Source organism: Phacochoerus africanus, chromosome 14, assembly GCF_016906955.1.
Source record: "Phacochoerus africanus isolate WHEZ1 chromosome 14, ROS_Pafr_v1, whole genome shotgun sequence".
Classification (NCBI taxonomy): Eukaryota; Metazoa; Chordata; class Mammalia; order Artiodactyla; family Suidae; genus Phacochoerus; species Phacochoerus africanus.
The window spans coordinates 44,322,549-44,345,369 of NC_062557.1; the positions used below are offsets into that span (position 1 = coordinate 44,322,549).

The 22,821-nt window shown below is 52.9% G+C and overlaps 2 protein-coding genes across 8 annotated transcripts in view; one reads left to right on the forward strand and one right to left on the reverse strand.

Annotated features, from left to right (window-relative positions):
* Positions 1-485: 485 nt before the first annotated feature.
* VTN (vitronectin) lies at positions 486-15,604 on the reverse strand. Of its 7 annotated transcripts, none has more exons than XM_047759123.1 (10): positions 15,354-15,604; positions 4,896-4,939; positions 3,708-3,815; positions 3,487-3,606; positions 3,135-3,410; positions 2,919-3,058; positions 2,508-2,664; positions 2,217-2,369; positions 1,154-1,510; positions 486-689 (listed from the first exon to the last, which is right to left on the reverse strand). In XM_047759123.1, exons 3-10 carry the CDS (start codon positions 3,769-3,771, stop codon positions 577-579), a joined length of 1,380 nt encoding a protein of 459 aa, XP_047615079.1. In that variant the 5' UTR covers positions 3,772-3,815; positions 4,896-4,939; positions 15,354-15,604; the 3' UTR covers positions 486-576. The 7 variants fall into 7 exon arrangements, with proteins under 7 accessions (XP_047615079.1, XP_047615078.1, XP_047615081.1 ...); XM_047759122.1 differs by having other exon boundaries at positions 4,829-4,939; XM_047759125.1 differs by lacking the exon at positions 15,354-15,604 and adding an exon at positions 5,021-5,379.
* Positions 5,348-22,821, forward strand: part of SARM1 (sterile alpha and TIR motif containing 1) — a 22,353-nt gene continuing 4,879 nt past the window's right edge. The window contains exons 1-7 of the mRNA XM_047759120.1: positions 5,348-6,184; positions 11,131-11,749; positions 15,532-15,744; positions 16,054-16,145; positions 16,243-16,478; positions 19,401-19,503; positions 19,581-19,770. Of these exons, the coding sequence (XP_047615076.1) occupies positions 5,715-6,184; positions 11,131-11,749; positions 15,532-15,744; positions 16,054-16,145; positions 16,243-16,478; positions 19,401-19,503; positions 19,581-19,770 (1,923 nt within the window). The 5' untranslated portion in view covers positions 5,348-5,714. The remainder of the gene's footprint in view (positions 6,185-11,130; positions 11,750-15,531; positions 15,745-16,053; positions 16,146-16,242; positions 16,479-19,400; positions 19,504-19,580; positions 19,771-22,821) is intronic.

Consider the following 22,821-nt stretch of genomic DNA (forward strand, 5'->3'; position numbering starts at 1 on the left):
TTATTATTAGGGCCGCACCTGCGGCACGTGGAAGTTCCCAGGCTAGGGGTCGAATCGGAGCTACAGCTGCTGGCCTACACCAGAGCCAGAGCAACTCAGGATCTGAGCTGCATCTGTGACCTACACCACAGCTCACAGCAACGCCAGATCCTTAACCCGCTGAGCGAGGCCAGGGATGGAGCATGCATCCTCATAGTTCCTAGTCAGGTTTGTTAACCAGTGAGCCATGAAGGGAGCTCCTCAAGCTTCTGCGTAGCTGCTGATGGCTTGTTGGGGGCTTCTCAGTACAGGGGGAAGGCTGGCACTCACAAGGACCCCTCAACCCACAGCTTTTATGGCTCACAGAGGGGGCCTGAGGCCATCATGGGCTGGACGCAAGGAGGCTCTTCTCTGCCCCCTCCCCTAAGCCACTCTGACAGCCCAGCTTCCTCTGCTTTACCCAGGAAGGGATCTGCCTGTCCACCCAGTCAGACAGTAGCCTTACAGTCAGGGCCAAGGACTCTTTATTGGGCTGGGAGGAGGAGGCTGGAGAGGGCAGCAGCAGAGACTCAGCTGTGTGGATTCAGACTCGGACTCTTACTTCTGGTCTGGAACTGGGCAGCCCAGCCAGTACTGGGCGATGGAGCGTGGGTAGGGAGGGGTCACAGTGTCCACTCGCTGCGTGCGCAGGTTCACTCGGTAGTACTCCTCTGAAAGAGAGGTCAGGAGAGGGTGCGTGAAACCCAGCCTGGCACCACCCACACCTGCCCTAAGAAGAGCTGGGTGTTTTCTGGAAGGGCAGGTGGCAGGTGAACATCCACAATGCACTGAAGGGTGTGGCCTGGCTCTCTGGGTTTTTTTTTTTCTTTTTTTTTTTTCAGGGCTACATCTGTGGCTTATGGAAGTTCCCAGGCTAGAATTCGAATCAGAGCTGCAGCTGCTGGCTTATGCCACAGCTCACTGCAATGCCAGATCCTTAACCCACTGAGCGAGGCCAGGGATCAAACCTGCATCCTCATGGATACTAGTTGGGTTCATTATCACTGAGCCACAATGGGAATTCCTGGCTTGGCTTTCTGGAGTCACCACTCATGGGCTATGTTCAGACCCTGGGGACCAGGGACAGCAGGGAAGTCCTGGCAAGGCCAGCCTCAGGGCTGGCAGGGGTTCCCACCTCCTGAGAAGAAGTAGACGCTCTGGATGGGCTCACAGGTGGCAGGCACGAGCCAGTCCATCTTATAGTCATCATAGTTGTAGCCTCCTGGGCCAGTCTCCTCACTGGAGAACCAGGGAAACCAGGTTGAACGAGACTGCCGGTGGGACTTCTGGCTGCGGCTGTGGCCTCGGCCACGGCCACGGCCACGGCGTGAGCGGTAGCGTTTACCACTGCGACGTGCAGACTTAGTCATCTTGGGCTGGGAAGGCTGGAGGGCTGAGCCTGAGATGTAAATTTGGCCAGCCATGGCCGCATCCACTTGTTCAGGCAAACCAAGCCAGTCCTGGCTGATGACCCGGGGCTCTCTGGCACCACCTGTGGAAAGGAAGGGGGTTAATGGGGAGCCTCGGAGGTCAAGGATGGGCTATTCCTTGTCCAAGAACACACAGCAAGTTAGTGGCAGAGCCTACAATCCCAGCCTTCCAACTCCCTGTTCAGGGCTCTTTCCCAGCCTTCCTCTGCCACATCTGTCCCTCACGGTCTCAGCCACATCCCCTCCTTCTTCTTTTTTTTTTTTTTTTTTTTAAGAATCTCTAAGTTTGTTTGTTTGCTTTTTAAGGCAGCACTTGTGGCACATGGAAATTCCCAGGCTAGGGGCCTAATTGGAGCTACAGCTGCCGGCCTGCGCCACAGCCACAGCAACTCAGGATCCAAGCTGCAGCTCTGACCTACACCGTAGCTTGGGGCAACACTGGATCCTTAACCCACTGAGCAGGGCCAGGGATCGAACTTGCATCCTCATGGATACTAGTTGGGTTATTACTGCTGAGCCACAGCGAGAACTCCCACAGCCCCCTCCTTCTGCTGGCTGTGCCCTTGGCTGCACTAGGCAAAGTCCAAGGTGTGGGGTCCAGGTGGAGGCAAGCCTCCCCCAGAAAGATCAACAGAAGCAAAGTCTGGCCTGAGCAAACAGCATTTTGATCAATAGCTCCATAATCACAGTCCCTCGGGCTGGCCCTCCCCCTTCCCAGGGGATCTCAGCCCCCGGCAGGAAAAGCAAGAACTGGCCAGCCCTCCATACCAAAGGAATGGCTCCAGAAGAGAAGTCTGAAGATGTCCTCCCAGCTGTCCCGCTGCATCAGGGCAAAGTGTGCAAAGACGTCCGACGGGGAGCTGCCTTCGCACTCCTCTTGACTGGGCTGCTGCTGGAACTCATACTCCCAGTACTGTTTCCCTGGGGAGGGGTGGCCATGAGCAAGACTGGAAGGCCCAGAGGCTGTGGAAGTTAGGAGCTCCTGGTCCGGGGTGGGGCATAATCCAAGGCCTGTCCCCAGGGGAAGCAAACCAACCCTCCCACCCACCCACCGAGTACCTTTGAAGAAGTAGACCCGCTCCCGGCCACTGTAGCTATGAGCCGGCAGGGCCAAGGCTGCATCCACATTGTCCGGAATACCCGTGAAGCCTTCAGAGATCTCGCGGGGGTAATTGGGGTCCAGGACACCATCATCAAAGCGCCAGTACTGACTACCCTAGGCGTAGGGAAGAAGAGAGTCAGGAGGCAGCTGGCTGTGGCGGAGGCAGAGTCCTCCACCCAAGGCAGCAGCCCTATTCCCAGGCTTGTTGCCCAAGACCTGGAGCCTTGGGCTTCTATGTCCCACAGAGCTCCAGCCAGGGACCACAGGCTGGGATCCAGCCTTCTGGCCCACTCAGGTCCTGGGCACAGTAGCCCTCAAGCCCCTGCTGAGATAGCCTTGACCCTGACCCACAGCCCCTGGGCTGGTACCTTGAAGAGGTAGGTCTTCCCCTGACAGTTGATGCGGGTGAAGGCGGCATCAATGGGGCCCTTGATGCCCCAGATATCTTGGATGAGCTTGGGGTACCCAGGCCTCACTGCCTTTTCATCCAGCTCATAGCAGTACAGCCCTAGAGGAAGGGAGGCCGTGTGAGGCAGGATGCTCCTGCGGCAGGCCCTAGCCCCAAGGTCTGCCATTCCAGTCACCTCGGAAGGCAAAGACGGAACCGTTCTTGAGGTTGGTGAAGGCATCAAAGGGTTTCCCACTGCACGGCTCTTCCTCAGGGACCCCTAGATCATCAGTCTGAGGCCCAGGTGGTGGGGCCTCTTCCTCAGGTTTCAGAACCGGAGTCTCTTCAGTCTTGGCCAGCAGGACAGGGATCCTCGGCTGTTCTTGGACGCTGGTGTTGTGTCTGGTCTCCTCGTGGTAGTCATAGGCCCTGTACTCATCATCTGGCTGAAGGAATACATCCCCGCGAGTCACTGCAGACGAGGAGGGGGGTGGTGAGTCTCCAGCTGCAGAGGGGACCCCAGGCCCGCCCAGCCCCTCTGAACGCACCTTGGGGCTTGCACTCGGCCACGTAGTCGGCGCAGCAGCTCTGGTAGTAAGAGCACAGCTCGTCACACTGACACTTCCTTTCGGCAATGAAGCCGTCTGTGCAGCGGCCCTTGCACGACTCTGTGGAGAGGGAGTATGACAGCTGGCACCGCCCAGGCCAGGCCACACTTACCCACCCTACATTGACCCAAATGGTCACCAATATCCATATCCTCCCGCACCTTGGTCAGCCAGAGCAACCCATGCCAGCAGGGCCAGCATCAGAAGGGGCCTCAGGGGTGCCATGGCAGCACCTCCGGCCTCACGTCTGGTAAACTAGGTTCTGATGCCTGAGGAAGGGACAGAGAGATGAGAGGTCATGGATGAGGGAACCAGAGAAGAGGAGTTGCCTTTTCTACTGCTCTGTTTGCTCAAGCTCCAGTCCAGCCCCCAGAGCCCTGACTCCAGAGGCTGCTGCAGCAAAGGATCACGGTCCTGGAACTCCAGGCCTGGGAGAGCTGTAAATAGAATCCTTGCCAGGCTCAAGGTCATCTCGGAAGAGGACTAGCTCAGTGAGTCTGGAGGACAGAAAGAAGTCCCACTCTGGCACTCACTGGCTGTGCGACCTTGGGCACAAAGCTTTAGTTGCCTTAGTTCTCTTTTTGGTAAAATGAGATTAATCATATTTGCCTCATGGGGTGTCAGGACCTAAAGCAGACAATCTGCCCAGTGCCTGGAGGAGCCCCAACTTCATTCTCCATAAATGGCTATTGATTCATGATCTGTTTGATCAGGCACAGCCCTCGCAGGATGGTTCACCCACCCCTTGTGTATTTAGGGCAGTGAAGGGGGGTGGGGGTAGGAGCTATGCTGGTAAACACCCTGGTGAAAATTTATTTTTATCATGAAAAGAACAAAGTTTCATTTCTGGGTTCAGGTCTCTAGAGCATTGATTTCCAGAGGCTGGTCTTCACAGCACAGTGAGTTGGTGAATATTAACCCTTCGGACTGGCTGTGATTCCTGAGTCTTCCACTAATTTACTGCTCCTCAGCTGGCTATTCCCTGTCTCCATCCTCATCTTCCCCATCCATGAAGGGTGGCCCAGTTCCCCACATTTATTTTCTTTTCTGGGCACCCCATGGGCATAAGGAGTTTCCCCAGGCCAGGGATCAGATCCAAGCTGCAGTTGCAATCTATGCCACAGCTGCAGCAATCCTGGATCCTTTAACCAATGTGCCAGGCTGGAGATCGAACCTGTGTCCTGGTGCTGCAAAGATGCGAGCTGCTTGTGCCACAGCAGGCACTCTTCCCCACACTTTTAGACTCCAGTGAGTAGGATCCCCCTACTCAGAAAATGCTCACCGGCACAGAATGCCTGATTTGGGGCCCACTTTTAGGGGTCCAAGGCCTCCTGAAGTCCTCCTCCTACCTGGAGCAAGTGATCTTTGGCGATTCCGCTGATTGCTTTCTTTTCTATAATGAGAGGGGAGAGTGACTTTGGACAATCGCTTCTATATGGACCTCAGTCTGTTAAAAGGCAGCACAAATTCCTACCTCATAGGCGCGTTGTAAGTCTTAATTGAGAAACAGGCATAAAGGGTTTCAAGAATTGCTGTTATGATAGCATTAGTAGGACAAGAGCACACCCAACCGTGCTGCCCTCACATTCCAGTGTCATTCCAGTGTCTCCAGTGTAAAACCGAGGCAGTCCTCTCGCCCTCCTCCCTCTTCCTCTGCATCCAGTGGAGGGGGCCCGGGGACCGGGCTCCGGGAGCCGGGTCAGGGTGTGGGCACGGCTGGGGAAGTTTTAGCGTGAGGCTACGCCGGCGGCAGGGGAGGAGCCCCGCGTGACCGAGAGGCGGGGCGTGGGCCCCGGGTCCCTGGCTTCTCAGGGGCGGGGCTGCTGCAGAGCATCTCCGCGAACCCGGCCGGAACTGGAGCCGCTCTTTGTTTGGCTTGCTGCCTCCTAGACCCTCCGGCGCCTGGGTCCATTCCTCCCGCCTCTCTGCTCTCTCCTCCTGCTTGCCCCCTTCATCCGGGCCTGCAATTCCCTTCCCTAACCTCTTCGTTCCAGATCCTGCCCTCACATTTCTGGTCAGCGCCCTTGCCTGGCACCCCTCTCTCCACCCTCCCTCCTGCATCTTCTTCCCTCGGGTCCCCTCTCGGGTCTTCTTTTTCCCAAGGTCTGGGTCGCTCCGCCCTCCGCCCCCCGCCCCAGGCCGGGGATGTGCCCTGCAGCCCCGCGCCCATGGTCCTGACGATACTGTTCTCTGCCTACAAGTTGTGCCGCTTCTTCGCCATGTCCAGCCCAAGACCAGGCGCTGAGCGGCTAGCGGTGCCCGGGCCGGACGGGGGCGGCGGCGCCGGCCCGTGGTGGACCGCGGGCGGTCGTGGGCCCCGCGAGGTGTCGCCCGGGGTGGGTGCCGAGGTGCAGGGCGCCCTGGAGCGCGCGCTGCCTGAGCTGCAGCAGGCGCTGTCGGCGCTGAAGCAGGCGGGCGGCGGGCGGGCCGTGGGCGCCGGCCTGGCTGAGGTCTTCCAGCTGGTGGAGGAAGCCTGGCTACTGCCAGCCATGGGCCGCGAGGTAGCCCAGGGTCTGTGCGACGCCATCCGCCTGGAGGGCGGCTTGGACCTGCTGCTGAGGCTGCTCCAGGCGCCGGAGCTGGAGACGCGTGTGCAGGCCGCTCGCCTGCTGGAGCAGATCCTGGTGGCTGAGAACCGGTGAGAGGACCGGGCTGGGGGGCGGGGGGGTGCGCGCTGCGTGATGTGTGGCAGCAAGGGTGTGCCTGGGTCTCCTGTGTGCCTCGCACTATCCCCTGTTAGGGACCAGCGTATCATTTTACAGATGACGAAGCTGAGGCTTGGGAAAGTTTAGTGACTTGCCCAAGTGTCACACAATGAACTAGTGGGGCAGCCAGGATTCTCCCCAGTGAGGCGAGGAATGAGACACGGAGGGGAGGAACGGAGCAGTAGAACAGGAATCTGTCCCTGGTTCTGAGGATGGAGATGGGATCCTGTTGTCAATGTCCTCTCAATCCAGAGCCCTCCTCCCCACAGGCTCCGGTGTGGGTCTGTGCTCCCTTCTCTCTGCCATGCCATCTCCCTCCTACTGAGGGAGGCTGAGAACACACTGCTCAGGAAACGGGAGGAGGGGGAACCCTCTTCTGTCTCCCCGGACAGAAATGCGTGCTGACCTGAGGGTTACTCCACCTTCACGCCACCCCCGATGCACTTCCTGCTTCCTCCTTTTTCATTCTGGTTCATGCAACACTAACAGGGCAGACATGATCTCGTTCTGTGGCTGCTAATAGGGAACAGGAGGTTTTCTCTTGGGTTGAACCAGTGGGGGAAGAGGAAACAGGAGCAGAGCTTGGCAGGGGCTGGGGTTGTGTTCTCTATGGCTTCCCCACACGGTGTCAAGATTCAGTGGGTGGGGTCCAGTTGAAGCCTGTTGCCACTCTTTCCTGCCTCTTGGGGTCTCCCCTGGAATATGAGCACCTCTGCCCCACTTTCTCTCCCCTCTGATGCTAGAACATCCAGGCTGTCACACTCCAGTCTCGTGTTGAATTCTTGGGCCTCTCAGGTTTAGAAGGGTTTTGAGAAGGGTCACTTTCAGTGTATGTAGCTCTCACAAGTGTGATGGGTATGGATTAGGGATGCTTTCTTTTTCTTTTCTTTCTTTCTTTCTTTTTTTTTTTTCTGGCCGCACCCATGGCATATGGAAGTTCCCAGGCCAGGGATCAAATCTGAGCCACAGCTGTGACCTATGCCACAGCTGAGGCAATTCCGGATCCTTAACCCACTGCGCCACAGCAGGAACTCCTTCCTTGCCATTTCCAAAAAGTAAAAATAACTTTGTGGGTAGCGTAAATGATACAGTTGTCAAACGTGCAGGAGCGAAGCAATTTGAGTTGGGAGACCAAGTGAGGGTCCCGCTTGTTCAGCAAGTCATTGATCTCCCATCTAACGTCAGGCGTATCGATGGGGATGGGCTGTGAATGTGGAGAGCTAGCAAATGGAGCAGGTGCTCACTGGATGTGGTGGGCCCAGGTTGCCAAGTGTACCCTGTGGACTTCTATGTGGATGGGGCCGCTTTAACCTAACTCCTGAAGAATGGATGCAGCCAACACCCCAAGAAGAGGAGGGCTCCAAGATGCAAATAGCACTGATATTTTTCAGGGCTGAAAATAACAATCCTCACGTGGTTCAGAATTACTGAGAAAGGAGTCACACTAACCAGTGTCCCTGAGTCCAAGAAATAACTCATTGGGGCTGGCATCACTTCAGGACCAAGGACAGAGCCGGGGGGGGGGTGGTTACCAGGTCGTGATCAAATTCCAAAAGCCTCCCTGGAAAGGGAGACTCTCCCCACACCTCCACACGGCACAAGGAGGAGGCTAGAAGAGTGAGGGGGTGGGGACACACTGAGAATTTGTGTGTTTGGAATATTTTCCTTCCTCCACCAACTTAGCTCTTCTTAAAGAAGTTTCTTCTGTCAGTGCATCCACTCCTTTTGCCATTCCCTTTCCTGCAGTTCCCTTCTTCCCAGGGTGCTGTCACCAGGAGAAGCCCAGCAGGGGAGAGCCCTCTGAGCCTGGTCTCACAACACCCAGTGAAGGTCCCATCCTACGCCTAGCTCTCTAAATTCACAGCCTGCTCCCCCATCCAGGAACCATAATGAGGTTAAACGGCTTTCCCAAGAATACTCAGTGAGTAGAGGGAGGATACAAGTTTAAAAAAACAAAAACAGGAGTTCCCGTTGTGGCACAGTGGTTAACGAATCCGACTAGGAACCATGAGGTTGCGGTTCGATCCCTGGCCTTGCTCAGTGGGTTAACAATCCGGCGTTGCCATGAACTGTGGTGTAGGTCGCTGATGCGGCTCGGATCCCACGTTGCTGTGGCTCTGGCGTAGGCTGGCAGCTACAGCTCCGATTCGACCCCTAGCCTCGGAACCTCCATATGCCACGGGAAGTGGCCCTAGAAAAGGCAAAAAGACAAAAAAAAAAAAAAAAGCAGACACCTACTGCACATAAATGCAAGTGCAAAGGTACCAAAAAAGGTATATCCTTACACCTTCTTTCCCTCCAGCCTCCCTCCTTGGAGACAAACAGGTGAAATAAGTTTCTTGTGTGTTTTTCCAGAGAGCGTCTATGCATATACAAGCACTTGCATATATGGGTATATTATATACACAGGCGTGCACATGTGTGTATGTGTACCATTTGCTCCTCCTTTGCAGTGGGGATTTGAACCCAGACCCACAGCCTCTGAGGCTACAGAAGAATTGGGGATTGTGTGAATAATTCTCACAACAAGCAGAGTTCAACTCTCTAAAGGTGCCAAGTGCACAGGGAAAGGCGAGGGCTGAGGCTCAAGAAATGCAGAATAAGGTCCTTTCTCTGAACCGATGTTCCTGAACATGCCCTTTGCCACTGCAGTGACCGGCCTTGTTCCCATGCTCCTGTGCTTCTCTGTGACAATCTCTTTGGGATATAAACCTAGGAGCCCACATTTCTGGTTCATAGAGTGTGTGTCTCCTTAATTTCCCTCACGTGCCCCAGCTGAGCCTCCACTTACAGAGCTTCAGGGTTTCCACGACCTCACACCCCACAACCTTTCATATCACCCAGCTTTGGTTTTTTGCCCATTTAATAGGTGTAAAGGGATAGCTGTCTTAATTTTTATTTCTCTGATTACTAATGCATTAGAGCATCTCTTTACTTGCGTGTTGCCCATCTATGTTCTTCACCCCTTTTCTATTGGACTTCCTGCCTTTTTCTTGATTAAAAAATTTTTTTTTTTTTGGTCTTTTTAGGGCCGCACCTGCAGCATATGGAGGTTCCCAGGCTCAGTGTCTAATCAGAGCTACAGCCACCGGCCTACATCACAGCCACAGCAACGCTGGATCCGAGCCATGTCTGCAACCTACACCACAGCTCACGGCAGCACCAGATCCTTAACCCACTAAATGAGGTCAGAGGTCAAACCAGCAACCTCATGGTTCCTAGTCAGATCCATTTCCACTGTGCCACGACAGGAACTCCTTTTTCTTGTTGATTTGAATATTTATTTATATATTCTATCTATAAATGCCTTATTGATTTTATATTTTTCCCTGTTGGGTTTTTTGTTTTGGGATTTTTTTTTTCTTTTTTGGCCATGCTCACAGGATGCAGAGGTTCTGGGGCCAGGGATCAAACTCGCACCACAGCAGTAACCCGAGCCACAGTAGTGACAAGGCATGATCCTTAACCCACTGTGCCACCAGGGAACTCCTCCTTGTTGGTTTTAAACATTGTAAATATATCTGGCCTTCTTTCTCTTCCTCGAATATGCCAAGCTCATTAGCCCTTAGGGCTTTTGTTCTTGCTATTCTCTGCCTGCTGTGCTCTTTTTCCAGATACTTGCAAGCAGGGATATCTGGACATTTAACTCTCAGATGTCACATCCTCAGATCTGTCCCTCCACCCAAGCACTCTCCATTACATCGCCTGTTTTGGTTTTTCCTTTTTTTTTTTTTTTTTTTTTTGGTCTATTTGCCATTTCTCGGGCCGTTCCCTCGGCATATGGAGGTTCCCAGGCTAGGGGTCCAATCGGAGCTGTAGCCACCAACCTACGCCAGAGCCACAGCAATGTGGGATCTGAGCCGCGTCTGCAACCTACACCACAGCTCCCGGCAATGCCGGATCCTTAACCCACTGAGCAAGGCCAGGGATTGAACCCACAACCTCATGGTTCCTAGTCGGATTCGTTAACCACTGAGCCACGACGGGAACTCCTCCTTTTTTTTTTAAGGGTTGCATCTGTGGCATATGGCTAGGGGTTTTTCCCAGGCTAGGGGTCGAATCAGAGCTGCAGCTGCTGGCCTGTGCCACAGCTTTCGGCAATGCTGGATCCTTATTGAACCCGAATTCTCACGGATACTAGTCGGGTTCATAAGCTGCTGAGCCACAATAAGAACACCTTCATCACCTGGTTTCGCTATCCTCATGGTCATATACAAATCATCCTTTTCATTCACGGTTTACTTGCTTATTATAAGTCTCTCATATTCGCTGTGTATAAGCTCCAGTGACTCTTAGTAACTGTTGAACTTCAGCCCCTAGTGCAGTGCCTAACACAGGGTAATTCTCAATAAACGGCCTGTTGAATGAATGAATAAGTATACCCCAGTCACACAATACGGCTGCACCCGCGGCATACGGAAGGTCCCAGGCTAGGGGTTGAATCGGAGCTATAGACGCTGGCCTACACCACAGCCACAGCAATGCCAGATCCCAGCTGCATCTGCGACCTACACCACAGCTCACGGCAACAGAGGATCTCTGACCCACTGAGTGAAGCCAGGGAGCCAACCCGAGTTCTCATGGGTACTAGTCGGGATTCATTTCTTCTGAGCCACAAGGGGAACTCCTCTGAGCTAGATTTCTTACCCATTACACTACTGCTTCTCCAGGGAAATGGGTGTGCCAGGATGGAGCACCCTTATAATCCGAGAAGTCTGGTTTCCCCAAGGCAGGAGGTGAGGGAAGACGGGACTCATATCTATATGACACTAGTGAGGCCCAAAGAGGATACGTGAGGAAGCCATGGCTCCCAGGGGGTTAGGATAAGCATCTTAGGCCACAGCGACGCCAATGCCTCCCTCCCACGTTCTCTCGGCAGGGACCGCGTGGCGCGCATCGGGCTGGGCGTGATCCTGAACCTGGCAAAGGAGCGCGAGCCGGTGGAGCTGGCGCGGAGCGTGGCGGGCATCTTGGAGCACATGTTCAAGCACTCGGAGGAGACATGCCAGCGGCTGGTGGCGGCTGGCGGCCTGGACGCGGTGCTGTACTGGTGCCGACGCACGGACCCGGCGCTGCTCCGCCACTGCGCGCTGGCGCTGGCCAACTGCGCTATGCACGGGGGGCAGGCGGCGCAGCGGCGCATGGTGGAGAAGCGCGCCGCCGAGTGGCTCTTCCCACTCGCCTTCTCCAAGGAGGACGAGCTGCTGCGACTGCACGCCTGCCTCGCCGTGGCGGTGCTAGCCACCAACAAGGAGGTGGAGCGCGAGGTAGAGCGCTCGGGCACGCTGGCCCTGGTGGAGCCTCTTGTGGCCTCGCTGGACCCCGGCCGCTTCGCGCGCTGCCTGGTGGATGCCAGTGACACCAGTCAGGGCCGGGGGCCTGACGACCTGCAGCGCCTTGTGCCACTGCTCGACTCGTCGCGCATGGAGGCGCAGTGCATCGGGGCTTTCTACCTCTGTGCGGAGGCTGCCATCAAGAGTCTGCAGGGCAAGACTAAGGTGGGTGCCCGTGAAGGGTAGGGTCGGGGGGGGGAGCTTAGAGAGCATCTGGGAAGGCTTCCCAGGGGAAAGGACATTCAGCTGAGGCTTGAAGTACACAGGAGAGTTAGGTGAAGCAAGGAGAAACATGCCCGACGAGTCATTCTGGCTTTGAAGGCAAGATCAAGGTTTTTCGCCCAGGAGACCTATAGTTTACAGAGGTCACCATGGCTGCTGCATGAAGTTGGGGTTGGCAAGGGCGAGGGGGCCAGATAAGAGACCATGGCAGAGGGCAGTTAGATTGGTGGAGGCCAGGACCTGGGTGTGACAGCAGAGGCAGAGAAGCAGACAGATTTCTCCAGAGGTACTGGAGAGATAGAATTAGGACTTAGCAGGCAGCTGGGTGAAGGAGAGGGAGGAGTTGAGGGTGATTCCTGGCTTTGGACAGAGGCTACCAGGGGATGGTGGCACCTGGTACTAAAATAAGGTGAACTGAGTGAGACAGGTTGAGGGTGGGAAGAGAGTGAGTTCACTGGGACAGACGGAGTTTGAAGTGCCTGAGATGACCAGCTGGGGTGTTCCAGTGGGCCATTTTGTCAGTTGGGTCCGGAGTCAAGAAAGGAGATGGAGTAGTCAGAGGCAGGACATCTATCTGTCAGCCAGGTATCTCCTACCCAAGGGGGTCCCAAGGGGTCCCCACTCTTAGGGCCTGATCTGCAATCTTTGCCCTCTGCTTTAACTTGCTGTGTGACCTTGGGTGCCTGGTATCCCCTCTCTGGGCCTTTACAAGCCTCATTTTTGTCCTCTGGAAAACTCTGGAAGGGGTAGACCACAGCAGCATTCTTACCCTGGATGTGGAGCTAGTAATAGTTAAATTATCAAAAGTTTTCAGTTTTTTGTTGTAAATATTACAGAATTAAGATTATCCTATAATGTCACTCTCCCTCCTTTTCATTTCTCTGGAGGTTCGAGGGGCGGGGCGTTAGTGACGGTGCACAGGGAGTAGTGCACACTGCATGGACCACCCTATCTTTATGACAGTGGTCATCTGGGGCTGGACAGGGGTCATCAGAGGAGTGTGTCTCACAGGTGATTGTCATCATGAGTGTCCCCATAGATCAAAATGTGTTAGGTGGCCTCTGAAGCCTCTTCCAATGTCCAGTGTTCTAGGAGCTTCCGAGTCTCCTCTCTGCACCCCAGAGTTGGGCCATGGGAGGACTGGCTTTACAAAGCAGGCCATTCTGCTTTTTTTTTTTTTTTTTTTTTTTTTTTGCTTTCTAGGGCCACACCTGTGACATATGGTAGTTCCCTGGCTAGCGGGCAAATCCAAGCTACAGCTGCTGGCCTCTACCAATGCCAGATCCTTAACCCACTGAGCGAGGCCAGGGATCGAACCCACATCCTCATGGATATTAGTCAGGCTGACTACCGCTGAGCCACAATGGGAACTTTCCCATTCTTCTTTAAAATAAGGGACTTAAAGGGACATAGGGAGTGAGGACCCCAAGGAGTAGGTCTGGGCAGCAGCTATGACCACCGCCTCTGGCATCTCTTTCTGAGCAAGAGCAAGTGACTGCAGTTCAGTAAAGACATAGTGAGCCCCCACTCCATGCCCTGCAGCATGCCAGTTATGGGACTCCAGGAGTGGCTAAGACATGAGCTCAGCATACAATCCATGGGAGTGGAATTATCAGTTAATGACAGTGGCATTCAGAGTATGGTATGAGGCCTAATTGGAGGTATGGGCCAGGCTGTGGGAGAATCAAAGCAAGCTGCATGCATGAAAAGATGCTCCTCACCGCTAATTATTAGAGAAATGCAAATCAAAACTACAAATGAGGTACCATCTCACACCAGTCAAAGTAGCCATCATTAAAAAGTCTACAAATAATAAAGGTTGGAGAGGGGGTGGAGAAAAGGGAATCCTCTTATGTTATTGATGAGAATGTAAATTGGTGCAGCCATTATAGAAAACAGTATGGAGGTCCCTCAAAAAACTAAAAATAGAGTTGCAGTATGATCCAGCAATCCCACTCCAGGCCTATATCCAGACAAAACTATAAATCAAAAAGATACATGCACCCCTATGTCCATAGCAACACTATTTACAATACCGAAGACATGTAAACAACCTAAATATTTATAAACAGATATTTGGATAACAGATGGTGGATAAAAAGGATATCCAAATACACACACACACACTCTGGAATATTACTCAGCCATAAAAAACAATGAAATAATTCCGTTTGAAGCAGCATGGATGGACCTAGAGATTATCATACTATGCAAAGTAAGTCAGAGAGAGAAAGACACATGTGATATCACTTATATGTGGAATCTAAAATATGACAGAGGGAGTTCCCCATTGTGGCTTAGCAGTTAAAAACCAGACAAATATCCATGAGGATGAGGGTTTGATCTCTGGACTCAATCAGTGGGTTAACTATCCGGCTTTGCCACAAGCTGTGGCATAGGTCACAGATGTGGCTCAGATCTGGCATTGCTGTAGCTACAGTGTAGGCTGGCAGCTGCAGCTCTGATTCCACCCCTAGCCTGGGAACTTCCAGGGTTCAGCCCTTTAAAAAAAAAAAAGAAAGAAAGTAAAAAAGAAACAGAAGCAGACTCACACAGACTTATGGTTGCCAAGAAGCAGGGGGGATGGGAGAGGGAAGGACTGGGAGTTTGGGATTAGCAGATGCAAACTAGTATATACAGGAAGGAGAAAGAAAAAGGTCCTACTGTATAACACGGGAGCTATAGTGGATATACTGATATAAACCATAATAGGAAATTAACTGAATCACCTTGCTGTACAGTGTAAATTAACACAACACTGTAAATCAACTATACTTCAATAAAACTTTAAAAAAAAAGATTACATTGGAGTTCCTGCTGTGGCTCAGCAGGTTAATACCTGACATAGTGTTCCCTGATGATGCATTTCTATTTCTGGCCTTGGTCGGGTGGGTTAAGGATCCTGTGTTTCCACAAGCTGTGGCATAGGCCAATGAGGCTCCGATCTAGCATTGCTGTGTCTGTGGCGTGGGCTCCAGGTGTAGCTCTCTAGCCCAGGAATTTCCATATGCCACAGGTGTGGCCCTAAAAGAAAAAAAAAAGATTCATTATGCACATTAAAAATAGAAATAAAGAAAGAGAAAGAAAGAAGAGTTCCTGATATGGCACAAGGGGTTAAGAATATGACTACAGTAGTTCAGGTCAAGGCAGAAGGGCGGGTTCAATCCCCACCCCACGCAGTGGGTTAAAGGATCCCCCCTACCCTGGGGTAACTTCCATATGCAGTACATGCGGCCATAAAAAGAAAAAAACAAAAACAAAGCAGGCTGCATGGAGGAGGTACCAATCAATTTGGATCCAATGGAGGAGAAGGATTTGCACAAGCAGTGTGGAAGAACTGAGTCTGCAAACACTGCAAGTTGAAGCCCAGAGGTTGGAGAGCCTCCGTGGGTGGGTATCAGAGGAGTGTGGCTTGGCGAAAGGGGAGAAGAGCCCCCCAGAGTGGTGGGCAGGGCTGCACGGTGCCAGACCTGGCGGCCTTATCGAGAACTAGACTTTATCCCTGGGCAGATGGAAGCTGTAATGGGGAGGCAGGAGAGGGACCTACCTGATGGAGCTTCAGGAGGGTGAATCCATAGGACCTGGTGATTTATTGCATGAAGGCAAGGTTGGCTAGATGGTGGGACTTTCAGCGGTGAGAAGAGGCGAGGAGAGGGACCAGGCACATTCGGGGGCGGCTGGAGGGTTGGTGGATCCAAGAAGTCCTCTCCCCCACGCTTTCCCAGGTATTCAGCGACATAGGCGCCATCCAGAGCCTGAAACGCCTGGTCTCCTACTCCACTAATGGCACCACGTCGGCGCTGGCCAAGCGCGCGCTGCGCCTGCTGGGCGAGGAGGTGCCGCGGCCCATCTTGCCCTGCGTGGCCAGCTGGAAGGAGGCCGAGGTTCAGACGTGGCTTCAGCAGATCGGCTTCTCCCAGTACTGCGAGAGCTTCCGGGTAGAGCCGCGCGGGGTCTCCGGCCCGCGGTCCGAGCGGGCGCATCTTCGAGAGCCGCACAGCCGCTAGGGGCGCCCTGCACACCGGCAACGGTGCCCCATCCTGGCCTGCACACCCGCAGCACCAGGGTGGCCTTTTGGGGGTGGGGAGCCTGTACTCAGCCACTTTCGGGGTCATTCGGTTCTCATCTGCGTCCCATCCGCCTCCTCCACCGCCATCTCCAGGTCCCTCCCCTTGGTGTTGCGCAAGGTGGGGTCCAAATGCTGAAGAGGGGGGCCTTTCCTTACGTTTATCTGACTTCTCCTCCAGGAGCAGCAGGTAGATGGAGACCTGCTTCTTCGGCTCACGGAGGAAGAACTCCAGACTGACCTGGGCATGAAGTCTGGCATTACCCGCAAGAGGTACCGAGCCTCCAGCCCGCACGTTCCCCACCCCCCGCCCCAGCCTCAAGCCAGTCCCCCATCAAGGGGTCAGCATCCTGTCCCCTTTCGGGTGCAGATTTTTTAGGGAGCTCACGGAGCTCAAGACCTTCGCGAACTATGCCACATGCGACCGCAGTAACCTGGCTGACTGGCTGGGCAGCCTGGACCCGCGCTTCCGCCAGTACACGTACGGCCTGGTCAGCTGCGGCCTGGACCGCTCCCTGCTGCATCGGGTATCAGAGCAGCAGCTCCTGGAGGACTGCGGCATCCGCCTGGGCGTGCACCGCGTCCGCATCCTCACTGCCGCCAGAGGTCAGCCTGCCCACCTGGGCCCCTACCGCTGTCCTAGTCCCGCCCCAGCCCTGGAGGGGTGAGGGGAGACCTCTGGCGGGGCCTCAGAGTCTCACTGCGGGCTAATGGAACACCTGCCAGACTGGGCTCTGAGGATGCAAAGATGAGTATGTTGCATTTTGCCCTCAAGAAGCTCCCAGTCCGGATTTCCCTTCTGGTTCAGTGGGTGAAGAACCGGACATAGTGAGGATGAGGGCTTGAACCCTGGCCTTGCTCGGTGGGTAAATGATTTCACTTTGCTGCAAGCTGCAGCATAAGTCATAGATAGGGCTCTGATTGACTCTGATCTGGTGTTGCTGTAGCTGTGGCGTAGGCCTGCAGTTGCACCTCCTATTCGACCCCTAGCCTGGAGTAGGGGGGTAGGAGTAAGGCAGATGTATAAACAGACACATGACCCCAGCAAGTAGCACGTGACCCCAGACTCCCTACCTGCCCTGCCCTCCCAGGCTCAGGCTTTGGAGAGGCAAGGATGCCTTCCCAGGTCTTGAAGGATGTACTGGGGGTGGGGGAGAGAGTGGTGGCAGCAAAAAGAGCAGCCCTGGAAGAGGGAGCAGCATAGCAAGTGTGTCAATAAGACAGAGCATGGGAGCGGGGCGTATAGAGGTGACATGGGTAGGAAGATGGGGGGCTTATTTTCTTGTGAGCCAACAGCTTACAAAGTACGCGTGCTTTGTGGAGGTCATGAGAGCAGAGTGGATTCTAGGGTTCTAGCAGCCCTCTTTACTTATTAGTTTAATTTACTGATTTACTATTTAGCTAATATTTATCATTAAGCCACATCCTGATTAAGTTTTTAATAGATACTATCTCAATTTCTACATCTATTCTGCGCAGTAAGCATTAATTTTTTTCAAGTCAACTTTTACATTTAAAGAATAAAAGAAAAAAAAAAAAAAGGAGTTCCCGTCGTGGCGCAGTGGTTAACGAATCTGACTAGGAACCATGAGGTTGCGGGTTCGGTCCCTGCCCTTGCTCAGTGGGTTGACAATCCGGCGTTGCCGTGAGCTGTGGTGTAGGTTGCAGACGCGGCTCGGATCCCGCGTTGCTGTGGCTCTGGCGTAGGCTGGTGGCTACAGCTCCGATTCAACCCCTAGCCTGGGAACCTCCATATGCCGTGGGAGCGGCCCAAGAAATAGCAACAACAACAAAAAAGACAAAAAAAAAAAAAGAATAAAAGAGGTTCCAGCTTGAAGTTTTGAATGTATACTTCTGTGTCACCACCATCATAATCAAAGATAAAGTCCCATCATGGGTATTAATTATACAGACAATGAAACTAAGATTTTTTTTTTTGTCTTTTGTCTTTTGAGGGCCGCACCTGCAGCATATGGAGGTTCCCAGGCTAGGAGTCTAATCCGAGCTATGCTGCTGGAGTGTGCCAGAGCCACAGCAACGCCAGATCTAAGCCACACCTTCAACCTATACCACAGCTCATGGCAATGCCGGATCCTTAACCCACTGAGCGAGGCCAGGGATTGAACCTGCATCCTCATGGTTCCTAGTCGGATTCGTTTCCGCTGCACCACAACAGGAACTCCTGAGTTCTTAAAACTCTTCTCAAGGCCTGCTCCCTCCAGGAGCAGCTGTGCCACAACAGGAACTCCTGAAACTAAGATTTAAATACATTTTCCAAGGTATGAGTCAGTAAATGACAGAAGTGGGATTTCAACCTCTGCCCTTCTACCTCATAAACAGACAAACGTTCTGAGTGTTGTCTGAATATTATGAGAAGATGGGTTCTTTTCATTCATTCATTCATTCGCTAAGTATATACTGAACTCCCACAAGGGACAAGGGACTGGGCTTTGGCTCCATTTTTTTTTTTTTTTTTTTTGCTTCAACCAAAGCAGATCAGCTTCTATCATTTTTACATTGTAGCTCCCAACAAACCCCCAAGATTTCATTTTTTAAAAACAAGCAGGTACTGCAGCAAAAATAGCTTGCCAACACCTTCTGTAGGGAGTAGGGAGCTATGCACAGAAGTTGCTGTTTTTTTCTTTTTGGCCACCTGGAGGCATATTGAGTTCCTGGGCCAGGGATCAGATCTGAGATGTAGTTGCAACCTAAGCCACAGCTGCAGCCACACCGGATCCTTAACCCACTGTGCCAGGCCAGGGATCAAACCTGTGTCCTAAAGCTTCCAAGACACTGCCAATCCTGTTGTGCCACAGCAGGAACTCCATGCATGCACAGTTTTTAAGTGGGGGCAATGACACACTCAGGTTTGGATTTTAGACAGAACCCTCTGGTGGCTGGGGCAAACAGATGAGACAGGGCAAGTGTGGATTTGGGAACACCGTGGAGGAGCTGGACACAGGGAGGGCCCTGGGGCTGGAGTCCAGGATGTTAGTAGGTGGAACCCACAGAGCACGGTGCCTGGCGCTGAGCACTTGAATGTCAGCTCCAGGAGGGCAGGGTTTGTTGTGTTCGTGGCTGTATTCCAAGTACTCAGCATAGCATCTGGTACATGGAAAGCACTTAGTAAATGTTTGTTGAATGAATGAATGAGAGGCGAGAGGCGGGAGTTGAAGCTGATATTCAGGTTTCTGGCTTTGTTGGGAGACTAGGAAGAAGGGGGTCTGGGGGGACTGGGGATGTGTTGGATTTGTAGTGCCTGCGGGCAGCTGACTGATCTGGAGCTCTAGAGAGAGGGCAGTGCTGGCGGTGACCCTAAAACACCATGCCTGCCTCCTGAGCAGGCCTCAGCAATAGTTAGCAGCCTGCCTTCCTGGAGGCCCCATCTCTCTACCTCGGTGCCCCTTTTTGGGGCAAGCCGCCCTGGCTGGGCTGGGCTGAAAGGCTGGGGTGTGCAGGGGATGACATGCTTCGGGGTGGATGATGGGGAAGGCCCACCCTCACCAAGCCACCTCTTGTCTGCTTCAGAAATGCTGCACTCCCCGCTGCCCTGCACCGGCTGCAAGCCCAGTGGGGACATTCCAGATGTCTTCATCAGCTACCGCCGGAACTCAGGCTCCCAGCTGGCCAGGTGAGGAAGGGCGAGCAGGCAGGCCGCCTGGGGACTTGAGGGGGAGGCCAGGGCAGTGACACAGGACCTCCTGACAGCCTCCTGAAGGTGCACCTGCAGCTGCACGGCTTCAGTGTCTTCATTGATGTGGAGAAGCTGGAGGCAGGCAAGTTCGAGGACAAGCTCATCCAGAGTATCATGAGTGCCCGCAACTTTGTGCTGGTGCTGTCGGCTGGGGCTCTGGACAAGTGCATGCAGGACCATGACTGCAAGGACTGGGTGCACAAGGTGAGTGCTGGTCTCTGTGGCCCAGGGGACAAGGTCCTCCTCCCATTCTTTCTTTTCTCTTTGCCTTTTTTTTTGTCTTTTTTTGCCATTTCTTGGGCTGCTCCCATGGCATATGGAGGTTCTCAGGCTAGGGGTCTAATTGGAGCTACAGCTGCCAGCTATGCCACAGCCACAGCAACATGGGATCCGAGCCGAGTCTGCAACCTACACCACAGCTCACGGCAACGCTGGATCCTTAACCCACTGAGCGAGGCCAGGGATCAAACCGGCAACCTCATGGTTCCTAGTCGGATTCGTGAACCACTGAGCCACGACGGGAACTCCCATCCTCCCGTTCTTTCTTGTCTGCATACTCCAGCAAGCTCCCTGACCCGGCCTGAAGTCAGGATCCATGGCTCTGACTGTACGAGGACTTTAGCAACTTACTTAGGCTCTCTAAACCTCAGTTTTCTCATTTTGAAAATGGGCATGACTTGGGAGTTCTCGCCATAGCTCAGAGGGTTAAGAATCTGACTGCAGCAGCTTGGGTTGGTGCAGAGGTGCAGGTTTGATACTTGGCCTGGTGCAGTGGGTTTAAGGATCAAAGAAAAATTTACGGGGCAAGTTTCTTAACCCCAGTGAGCTTTACGTTCATCACCGGAAAGTGGGATAATTATACTACCTAACTCCCTAGGGTCCTGTTCTAAGGATAAAAGAGCTAGAATCTTAGCAGAACGCCTGGCACATAACTGCTCTATAATGGCAGCAATTACTCTTATTAATAGAATTATTAGGAGGACTACCACTGTTTAATTCCCCATTGTATCCTCAGGGCCTCATGCATCATAGAAACTTACTGAGTACTTGTAGAATGGATGGATGGATGGATGGATGGATGGATGGATGGATGGATGGAGCCATGTCACGTCTACAGGTTATTAACAATTAATCAGCAGGAATTGGGGCAGGGGCTAAGGGAAGCAGTAGTCATACAGATATGGAGAGGGCCCTTGTCCTAAAGCAGCTAAAAAGACAAGAATATGCCCAGAATTTCCAGATCTTATATAAATTGGTGTCATTGTAAAGCCAGGTAGGCAAATCTCTTATTTGCCATGAGAATATGGAGAAAGGAGAACGCATCAAGGGCTGAGATAATCAGGGCAGGCTTCCAGGAGGGAGCAGACCTTGAGAAGAGTCTTAAGAATTCAGGAGTTCCTGTTGTGGTGCAGTGGAAACGAATCCGACTAGGAACCCTGAGGTTGTGGGTTCAATCCCTGGCCTCGCTCAGTGGGTTAAGGATGCAGCATTGCCGTGAGCTGTGGTGTACATCACAGACGCGGCTCGGATCTGGCATTGCTGTAGCTCTGGCGTAGGCTGGTGGCTACAGCTCTGATCAGACCCCTAGCCTGGGAACCTCCACGTGCCATGGGTACGGCCCTAAGAAGACCAAAAAAAAAAAAAAAAAAAGAATTTAGGTCAGTGGAAGAAAGGCATCCTAAGTAGGGGAATTGTATGAGCACAGAACAAAAGTGGGATGAGAAAGGTGCCAAAAATCTACATGATCACTGGTATTGTTGTCTCCATTTTACAAATGAAGATACCGAGGCTCAGAGAAGTAGCATAATTTTTCCCATGGCCACACTGTTGGTAGAAAAATCAGAACTGGACTTTGAGCTCTTGTCTCTGACTCCAAAGCCCATGTTGTTTCTTAGGATCCAAACTTGTCCCATGGCTCAGATCTGGGGGGTGGGAGGGGAGGTGGTGGGATAGGACTGAATTCAGCTGACCCTGGATCTGCACCTCTTCCCAACTCCAAGTTCAGCAATATCATGTCAGCAGCTTGAAATTAGCTATGGTGGGAGTAGCTACACTAAGGAAATTGGTAAAAACTACAAATCAGGGTTTTATTTGGTTGGCTGTCCCCCCACGGAGAGTTAGTTGTTAACCGTGTACCAGCACACCACTGGCTGGGTGAGAACCAAGGAACCAGGTTGTGGGGCTCCTAAAGTCAGGGGGAAGACCTGTACTTAAAACACTGGGGGGAGTGCCCGTTGTGGCTGAGAGGTTAACTAACCTGACTAGTATCCATGAGGATACAGGTTCGATCCTTGGCCTCGATCAATGGGGTAAGGATCTGGCATTGCTGTGAGCTACGGTGTTGGTTGCAGATACAGCTCAGATATGGCGTTGCTGTGGCTGTGGCGTAGGCTGGGAGTGTAGCTTCGATTTGACCTCTAGCCTGGGAACTTCTATATGCCGTGGTTGGAGCCCTGAAAATACAAAAAAAAAAAAAAAGAAGAAGAAGAAAACAAAAACACTGGGGAAAAGGATCCCATGAGGGCAGAGATGCCAGGCCAGTGGGTTTTAGGGAGAAGACTCTGACACGAAGGTGTAGCCCAGATTGACAGTGGACAAGAGGGTCAGGCCCCAGAGGTCATGGAGGAGGGGCTGAGTGCTAGGTTTGGTTTGGGGAGGGGGTACTGGGTCAGAAAGACACCTCAGCTCATGAGACAGAGGCTCATGGCTGATGGTCTAGAGCAGATGGCAGGCCTCCTTTTGAGGGAAAGAGAGGAGTGCCTATGAGTTCCACAAAAGCTGTATTCCTGCTGCATCCCTGAGCTTAAAACGATGCATGGTACAAAGTAGGCTCTTGAAGACTTTATGGAACAATTGAATCAATGATTAAACAGATGAGTCACTTTGACGAAGCTGAGATGACTGGGAGAACCATACACATTTACTAGGCTTACTAGGTAGGAAGACTTGACTCTAATCAAATTTTCATTCTTACCTGGCTGCATGATCTTGAACAAGCCGTTTTCCCTCTCCTGGCCACCCTCATGAATCTGTATAGCGAGTAGTATGCTGTCTTTGCTTCTGTGTAATTCTGGATGACGCAAATGTCTGAAGTTCCCAAATAAATTGCTGCAGGGTCAGAATGCATCCAGATGCTCGGCAGAGAGGCAGAAGGCTTGGTTGATACAGCCCTGAACTTGGAATCTGAAGGCTTGAATCAGAGGCCTGGCCCTTCCTAGGCTGGGCATGTATGTGGGTTGGGAGCAAGTCTCTTCC